At 41.6% G+C, this 9,369-nt stretch overlaps 1 protein-coding gene across 1 annotated transcript in view; it reads right to left on the reverse strand.

The window, feature by feature from the left end:
- Nucleotides 1–8,563, reverse strand: part of SH3GL2 (SH3 domain containing GRB2 like 2, endophilin A1) — a 224,968-nt gene extending 216,405 nt beyond the window's left edge. Inside the window, exon 1 of the mRNA XM_063457243.1 lies at nt 8,277–8,563. Coding sequence (XP_063313313.1) covers nt 8,277–8,321 — 45 coding nt within the window. The 5' untranslated portion in view covers nt 8,322–8,563. The remainder of the gene's footprint in view (nt 1–8,276) is intronic.
- Between the last annotated feature and the right edge of the window lie 806 nt (nt 8,564–9,369).

The raw sequence follows: 9,369 nt of genomic DNA on the forward strand, positions 1-9,369 counted from the left end.
ATTATGATGTACGCTACTCTCTAAGGATGGTCAACGGTGTCATTTTAAACAGTAGCGCTGTAAGCTAGAGCACACCTGTGTTATTAAACATGCACATTTCCTTAATAAACAGTAATCTTGAAGAGAATGCCATCTTACGGTACTGTAACATACTTCCCAAGAGTCCTGGGTTCATCAGCACTGCTATGTTTACATTAGGGTTAATACAGCCTCTAGTGGCGGTCTCACTGACAGCCGCTAAAGGCACTTCCGCGCTTCTCACTGTGATTTTCACAGTGAGAAGACGCCAGCGTCCATAGGAAAGCATTGCAGCGGATGACGTCGGAAGAGGGAAGAGAGTCCCCGGCACTGGAGAAAGGTAAGAATTTAACCCCTTCCTCCCGGCGGGAGTGGGACCCTGAGGGTGTTTTCCTGGTACAATAGTGGTCCTTTAAGTCCTTTAATTAAAATGAATCATGGAGCATGTGTGTGTTCCTCAAAGCAGCACCAAGGCAAAGGAATTGAGAAATAACACAGAGTGCTGGATCTTTGCAAGCATGGATATGTATATTTTCTATCACTCTGCCTACATATGATATGGTTGACTCAGCCCTTCATCCTTCCGAGGTAGATAAAATGAGAACCATTAAATTGGGTAATAGTAACAAGCCCTGGATGTTGGACTAAGGCAGGGGTCCTCAAACTCCAGCCCCCCAGATGTTGCTGAACTACAACTCCCATGATTCTTTGAATTACATAGATAGCCAGAGAATCATGGGAGTTGTAGTTCAGCAACATCTGGGGGGGGGGGGGGCAGAGTTTGAGGACCCCTGGAGTAAGGTAACATCCCCAGGACATACTTGAAAACCAGAGTAATCTGAATGTACCTTTCCTGGTTAAATAATTTGTTATTATATGATAGAATTCCAATTTGATAATATGTATGCATAGTGAGTGAAAATATACATATCCACACTTGCAGAGATCCAGCTATCAGTGTTATTTCTCGTGCTTCTTTGGACTGAAACATTGATACTTTGTCACTATATTTGTATGTAGCAAATAAAGGATACATTTGCGCCATTGAATCGAGAGAGAGATTTTTTTTAAATTGCATTTTTAATAGGAGTAGAAGTTTAAGCCATCTTACCTATAAGGTTTTTCAATGGCCTAACCGAGATGTTGGCGCTCCATGTTGAAGTGGTTATGGTGCATAAAGTCTGCAGGCACTGGGTCCTGCATCGCTGTTAAGTGGTTTAATCACGGTTTAGCAAAGAGGCTCGGTCCCCAAGCAGGCTGCAGTCTGAACACAATGATGTTGTTACACACCATTCAGGACCAGCGGTTCCTATAGTTGACTTAGGCAGTCGCCTAGGATGCCCCTTAGGTAGGGGCACCGCCAGTAAAGCTGGCCCCTCAAAAGCTGCAGCCGCCTGAGCACTCTATAGAGAGCCTCAGGCGGCTGTAGCACTGCCCAGGCCGGCGCATCCATGTGGGCTCACCAGCCCGGGGGCACAAGACATGATGGATCGTCAAGAGGGAAGCGCATAACAATAAGCGGCATAGAATAGCCAGACAAATCTTGTATAGGCGCAAAGATAGAGGGGGATTGGGGCTTCCAAATTTGTATTATTACTACTTGGCGGCCCAATTGGCCCAGGTGATTATGTGGCATTCCCCTGTGGGAGAGAGGAGATGGGTGGAAATAGAATCTTTGATGGTCGGTCTTGAGGTCCCCCAATTCACGATGTGGGTCCCGAGAGAACCATAGGCCCACGATCAGAGCGACCTGCCCGACCATCCTTAATTCTCTACGATTATGGGATGTGAACTGCACCAAGTTCAGACTCACCTCATCTCCTTCCCCTATGACTCCGATACTTCGGAATCGAGCATTTCCACCTGGTATGGCCCCAAGGAATTTTCGCAATATAGAAAAAACCGGGGTTCAACGGTATTACCAACTTTACCGGGAGGGGGAAGTGATCCCCTTTCAAGACCTCCAACAAAACATCCACCTGACTCCAGCAGATTATTTTAGATACCTCCAGATAAGGGACTTTGCTAGGAGACCAGATATTACAGCAGCGGCCAAGGGCCAGTTTACCTTCTACGAGAAATTATGTAGAGATGCGTCTGCCCCCAAGGGGATGATCACCCTCCTATACGCTCATCTTAGTACAGAAACTAAAGAATGGGGTGGACTGACGTACATTGACAGATGGGAACAGGACTTAGGGGAGGAACTAGAAGGTATAGAATGGCAGGAAATCTGGGAAGCAACCAAGAGCGCTTCTATATGCGTCACACAACAAGAACAGGCATGGAAAACCATGCTCAGATGGTATACTACCCCGGCCATCTTGCACAAAATGCACAAACTAGATTCCGATGATTGTTGGAGGAGCTGTGGTTTCCGGGGTACATACCTTCATATGTGGTGGGAATGCCCGACGCTCCAAAGATTTTGGAAGGCTGTCGAAAATCTACTGAGGCAGACATTTGGCAGGCCCCTCCCTTTAGACCCTTGGATTTATCTGTTAAATAGAACTATAGAGGGATGGTCGAGGAGGGAACAGAAATTGGTGCGGACGATCACCTTGAGTGCGCGTAGAACTATAGCAGCGGCATGGTTAACACCTGGAGGACCGGAGTTCGGGGGGGTGATCTCTAGGATTAAGGAAAGCAGGATTATGGAAGATCTCACTGCTAGGATAAGAGGGATCATAGCGGCCTTCCGACAGGTTTGGGAACCGTGGGACAATAGTGCCCTAGGCAAAGGAGATACTTGAAGGGATGGGATCACGATCACTGCTTGATGGGCCCATAGCTCGTTCGCCCTCCCTTCTCCCCCCCCCCCTCTTTATTCCTTAGACCTTCTTTCTACTCTTTCTCCCTCTTTTCTTTTAATATTTTTCCACAACCCTCGATATATGAGGGCGTTCTCTAGTATTCTGTCTCATTTACTTGATTTGTCTCAGCTCCTATGGATGTGGTTCCTTCCTAGTACAAACATGCGTCCTAATGGAGAGATGGGGATCCCTGAGGCTCATCCTACTTTGGGTAGTCTATGGGTTATAACTTGGGATACAGAACCTGTCTAGTGGTACAACACAAATGTACAGAGCCTGGGATTCCGGATGTGTATAATCTTTAGGACCGAGATATCATTTAAGCTCTGGAGGAGGTTATCTTACATTGTATGCTAATACACAGGTTTTATCATAATGCCTCTCCTACTTAACAATAAGGAACTTAACTGATGTTACTATAAAATTGAAAAACCCTCGATGGGGGGCAAGTGATACAGAAGGCATAAAGTGGGTTATCGTATGTGCTCAAAAGAGTTATTTTGGTATTTAAATGTATGTTCCTGTATATATTGGCTTCTGCGCAAGCCCAAAAGTTGTGATTTTCTTGCCTTCCCTATCGAGTGCAAAAATAAAGAATTAAAAAAAAAAAAAAAAAAAAAAAAAGAGGGAAGCGCATAGCGCTTCCTCCTGTCAGTCCCTCAGTGTGCATGACCGAACTCCGGTCCACGGTACAGAAACATCTTTTCCCTGTACCCGGCCGGACTGACAGGAAATGCTTACTCAGTGACAAGAGGGGAGAGATGCTGAGGAAGGGGGGAAAAGAGAAGCACAAAGGGGCTGGTAGGACTCAGCCCCTATCCTACCCCATAAACTCTTTCACACTACACACACAATGCAAACCTTACACACCAAGATAATGCATCCCTTGCACACATACACAAACACACAATGCAACCCTTACATACACAGCAAAAAAAAATTGCATCCCTTACACATACAAACACAGATTCACCCCTTAAAAACAAACAATACATCCCTTACACAAAAACACCCTGCATCCACTACACACACTGGAATCCCTAAGCACACACTTTAGATCCTCTACACTAACACATCCCCTGTGAGTGAACATGTAGGTGGACTTATGGGTGGGCCTTATGGGCATACTCACCATCAGGCGCTGGGGGCCCAGATCTTGAGCTGTGCAAGGGTTGAAAATTGTTATTTTATTTTTTTTTAAAGGGGAGTGGTTTCACATTCCTCCAGAACATTGACTTTTGTGACCACAGTTACAAACAGCCATCAGAGAGCCTGTTCTACACCAGACCAGTGGAGCCAGAGCCCATCATTATCCTCATCTGGTTGTAAGTAGGCAATCTAGTATATTATTAGTGACACTAATCTCTAATTTACCGCACATTAAAAAGGGACACTATAGTCCCCAGAATCACTGCAGCTTAATGTACTGGTTCTGGGGTCTATAGCCTGTCTTTTTTTTTTTTAAGTAAACACACACACTGTGTGCAGCACTGGCGTTAGTTCATATGGGTGGGGCATTGTGATGTCACATGGGACGGCACATTTTTCTTTTGCCTAGAGCGGCAAAAAAATCCTTGCACTGGCCCGGATACCATTACAGAGATAGTGGGCATTGACACCCTGAGAGCATCATCAGCTGAGCACAGTCAGTCCATTATTGCCTCAATCCCTGGGATGAGTTGGTATGGCATAAGGTGGAGCAAAACTCTGCCTTCGCCATATCATAATTGCGAACCGTGCTGCAGCCTCCTGGGCATGGTAAAGATATGCATGTGGACCCCAGGAGCAAAATCTACTTAAATCTGTAGTAGTGGTTATGGTCCCTTTAAATTAGCTTAAGTTGTTGTAAGCGTGAGAATGTTCATACAATAGCCAAATCAATAACATACCCATGTGTATGTACTACCCATGTAAACAGTTCAGTACTGTAATGCTGTTTAAGTATAGCTGACAAGTGCCTGAATCAATCCAGTTGAAAGTAGACTTTGATTTTCTTCCTCTGTACTTTTCATGGTTTTCTTAAACCCTTCACAAAACATCCTCAGTAGGAAAAGGCACACAGAGTCCAGCATGCGTTTCATTAGACCAGTGTGCTCAATAATTACAGTCTTTTCACTTTATATTGGGCTCAGGATACAAAGTCATGTTGGATATAGGCTAAAAAGACAGGATGACAACAACACAATCAGTATTTTACATGTAAGGCTACAATAACAGTATGCAAGTTTAGAATTCCCTCTTCAAGACCCTTTAGTATTCCGCAACTTGAAATTGCAGAGAACTGAGAGAGGAGAAGTTTTCTATTTTAGTGGTAAAATTTACAACTCCCTTGTCAATTATCTGCAATTCACATGTCAGTGAATATCCTCCATTGCATAGGACTTCAGTGCTCTACCTATACCTCAGTACAGTAGAAACAGCATTGAACTGGTCTACTTCACTGTCTGCAAGACACACAAAAACAGTAACATTAAGAAAAAAAATTATAGTAGAAAAAAAAAAAACAAAAAAAAAAAAAACAACTACATTATATTTAAAATATTTTGTAACCAGATGAGCATGTTTCCATGCATTTAAATAAACCGAGAGATTTCGAGTTATACTGCTAAAAGGGAAAACATTTTTGTTGTGCTTGCTCATAAAGTTTAGAGAAAAAAAAAAGAAAAAAAAACCCACAATTTCAGGTTGAATGAATTCCCAAGTTGAGATAGTGCCATTGCTGCAACATTTCCTTGTCCATGGGAGAGAGCGAAATATATTGTTTTTCAAATGTCAAAACAGAAAGTGGTGTTTTATGATGGCTGCATTGATCAAAAGTGATTTTTGTAGATGCTTTAAAGCAGGCCATTGTGACACATGGCCATACTGTATTGATATAGGAAGATTTGCATTTACAAATCAAGCACCTATGATGATCAGCTACTTTATTCACTATGCTAAATTATATTTTAAGAACCACGTTTTTAACACTAGTTGGAAGTCACATGACACACAGGCTCTGCTTCTCTAAGCTGTGACATTCTATAGCGTTCCCTCATCTGTAAGTAAACATTACTTTTCTCGGATAGCTAATGAATCAAAAGGCATTTTCCAGGATGGAAAGACATGGCTGACAGTATGTGAAATGAAATTCAATTTATAATACTTCACACCTTTTGTCAAATCACAAAGTTAAGACAGCAGCTTACTCCTGTCTCATTCACCACGTTTTCATTGAACACTTTCAAAATTAACAACGGCGTGTAAACCTTCATCGTTTTCATTTAACATTTATGGATTTAGACACTACTAACAACTGGAATTATTTTTATGAATGAGCAAATTTTAGATCATAACAAGCTAAAATAAATAAAAATCCAAGATTGAGAATTTTTCAAATTTGATTCAAATATTAATTTTTCCCTTGTCAACTGGTCAGCAAATAAATGATGGCTGAAATTGCAGCTGCTTATGCGGTTGAAAGGATTATGCCTGTCTACAGAAAAGGATCAGATAGTAACCAAGAATTAGAACAGGACAAGACGGAGATCAAAGGTTTCAGAAAACAGCTTCTGTGTCTCTTGCTGTACAAGCCTCACTGAAATGATCTAACCTAAAAGATTTTAGATTATTAATTAGTAGTTATATAGTGCCAGCTTATTCCACAGCGCTTTACAATAAAAGGGAAATGTACCAAATGAGAGAATAACAGTGTAACATGAACAATGAGGACCCTGCTAAATCCAGTTTACAGTCTAGAGGATGCTCAGTACCGGTATGTACTTTTGGAACGTTCTATGTTCTCACATAGAAAAATTGGGGCTGTGGGATAGAATACACACAGTGTAATATAAATATACAAAATGCGGAACCCACTCACAGTAACACTTGTCCAATAAATCTAACTAGGTCTATTAACACCATCTGCAGAGCACAGATAATAAGCCAGATTTGGCAATTTCTGTGGCACATCCTTGGGTTGCTATGGGAGACCAAGATCCTAATTTCTATTTTTGACTTTCAGAGACTACACCGAGCCAGACTTTTTACTTTTTATTGCCACAGTTTATTAACATGAAACATCTACAGAATGTGCAAAGGTCATAAATCAGGACCAAGACAATTAAAGATCAAGAAAAAAAAATCCTTACAATTCAAAGCTTTGACCTCATGTTAAAACCAGTAAGAAAAAAAATTAAATAACAGAAACTACACACACACACACACACACAAACGGAAATATATAAAAAAAATATATATATATAAAACATACATGAAAAATGGCATCATCACGTCACCTACTAGAGAAGAGAGAAGAGCTACCCAATAACCCGTTTAATAATGCAGTTGTTATCAGATAGCACTGCATGGAGCTTTGGCAAGCAGCAAAGACCTGAGGAGGTCACCTCTGTGGGAGCATCCCATAGCAAACATTGACTGCAGACAGACTGCAACCTCAAATACAAAATGTAGAACTGCTTCCCAACAGGCCCTCGAAAGCCCAGTTTGGCAGCATCTAGTAATCCCTGTGTGCACAGGCTATGCACTAATCTCACAGCAGCTGCGGCCAGTGTGTTCTGTGGATTCCATCACATTGTATCCGGACACTCTAATAACATGTTAATATAGATCTCTAAGATCAATACTAGCACAGTGCATCTTAATAAAAATAAAACCAATGGCAACATAATACAGAACATTATTATACAGGCAGCTGACATCTTAAAAAATATACAGAATAAAATCATTGGGAATCTCTGAATCATTTGGAATATGTAAACATTGCTGAACGTTGTAACCCTTGAATTGCCAGTAGAGGTGGGTAGTCTTTAAAACACGTGACCATCCTTCTGACAAGCAAAGATGTACACATGAAAATGGAATGAATAAAAAAAATGTGAATTCAAATGACATTCGAACGTATTGATGGAGAATGGAGTTCACTGTGGACCCGAGTCTGCAATATTAAAATGATTTCTGCTGGATTTCTGCTGCACTCTCCTGGGGTGAGCTTTCCAAAATGCAATAAAATGAGATTTAGTAAGGGTCAGTGTGCGTCCCCGGATAGAAGTGAGCCCAGAATGCAGTCCCTGAGGGAATCCCTCATAGCAACACCATGCCCCACAATCGGGGTGCACATAGTAACAGCATTAAATCATTACAGTCAGCTGAAATGGTTCAATACAGCATTCTTGCAGGCTCTCTGGTTAACCTTGCCTCTGCAAGGGAGAGAGCTCACTGCTCGCAAAAAAAGGATCAATGACAGAATACATTGTATTTCTGAATCCCATCCTCACTCACACAGTTACATAGTAGCAACCTGATCACCTTGTGCAGAGAAGGACAGGAGGCTGGGGAGAGGAATGGTTAAAGATACCATGGATGGAGGGGGAGGGGCACAGTGAAGGGTATCAGATAATCAGGATTAGAAAGCAAGAAGTATATAAAAAAAAAAGATTACCTTACCTGGGTTGCTTTGTGGAATTGCTTCTTGAACCCGGCTACCGACATGGTGCTAGGAGGCCAGGGGACACAGGGATGCTGATCTAGGTGGGATTAGAGATGTCCAGATGGCTATACTGACAGACTGCAGGGGAATTTCTCCAGCTCTCAGATCGCTTTAATCCTGTGATGGTGTTATCAGATGCATGCCTTAATGCAGGGACACCCTGACGTCAGACAGCCAAACCCAGCCTATTAAGGGGCAAGCGGCCCTTTCACTGAGCTCCTGGGCTGAGCTTCCTTTATCAATGCTCTCTGCAAGCGGTGTGTGCTTAGCTCAGTCCAGGCTGTGGTGTGGAGGAGGGACGTGGGAACATGGGCACCCATTCAGCTGTGCAATACATATTAAATCAACAAGCAGGAGGTGGAGGGCTCTGGCAAACTCAGTGTTTCATCTAAAGATACTTGATTGCTGACAGATTTCATTAAAGGGACACAATCTGCAGAATGTTGTTCCTCCACATATTATACCAGTAATACATATATATATTAAAAATATATATATATATATATATTTGCATATTTAAATTTAATAATACATTAGTTAAAATTAATAAAAACAAAACAAAAAACAAAGACCCTGACCTTTAAAGAAACACTCCAACAACTTAATGTCTTCATCCCTTGGTAGTGGTTATGGTGGAGGAGCGCATATTCATTGAAATAGAGCGGGAAAAAAAATACAAAAGTGTCATATTTTGGTGCAAATAAGCCCATGAGTAGGCACAAATATGAAAAGCAAGTTTTCAAATTTTTATTGTTATAATATATTTTTTCTTTATTTTGTCTTTTTCCTCTTTTGGGTTTTCAGGTGTGGGTGGCCCTCTGATGATAGGATCGAACTTCATTTCACCTTCTATTGTTTACGGCGGAAGAGATGTGAACATACATCAGCGACATACCAATTTTTGGTGTCTGGAATGATATTACCTGGAATTATATTGATACTTTCATATATTGTGTTCTGATGAGCATTTTTTTAAAAAAAAAATAATGTTTGCTTCATCCTTTTGTTGTATATTTTCGTGTGACTGCATACATATTGCATGGGGCTCTC

Source organism: Pelobates fuscus, chromosome 5, assembly GCF_036172605.1.
Source record: "Pelobates fuscus isolate aPelFus1 chromosome 5, aPelFus1.pri, whole genome shotgun sequence".
NCBI lineage: Eukaryota > Metazoa > Chordata > Amphibia > Anura > Pelobatidae > Pelobates > Pelobates fuscus.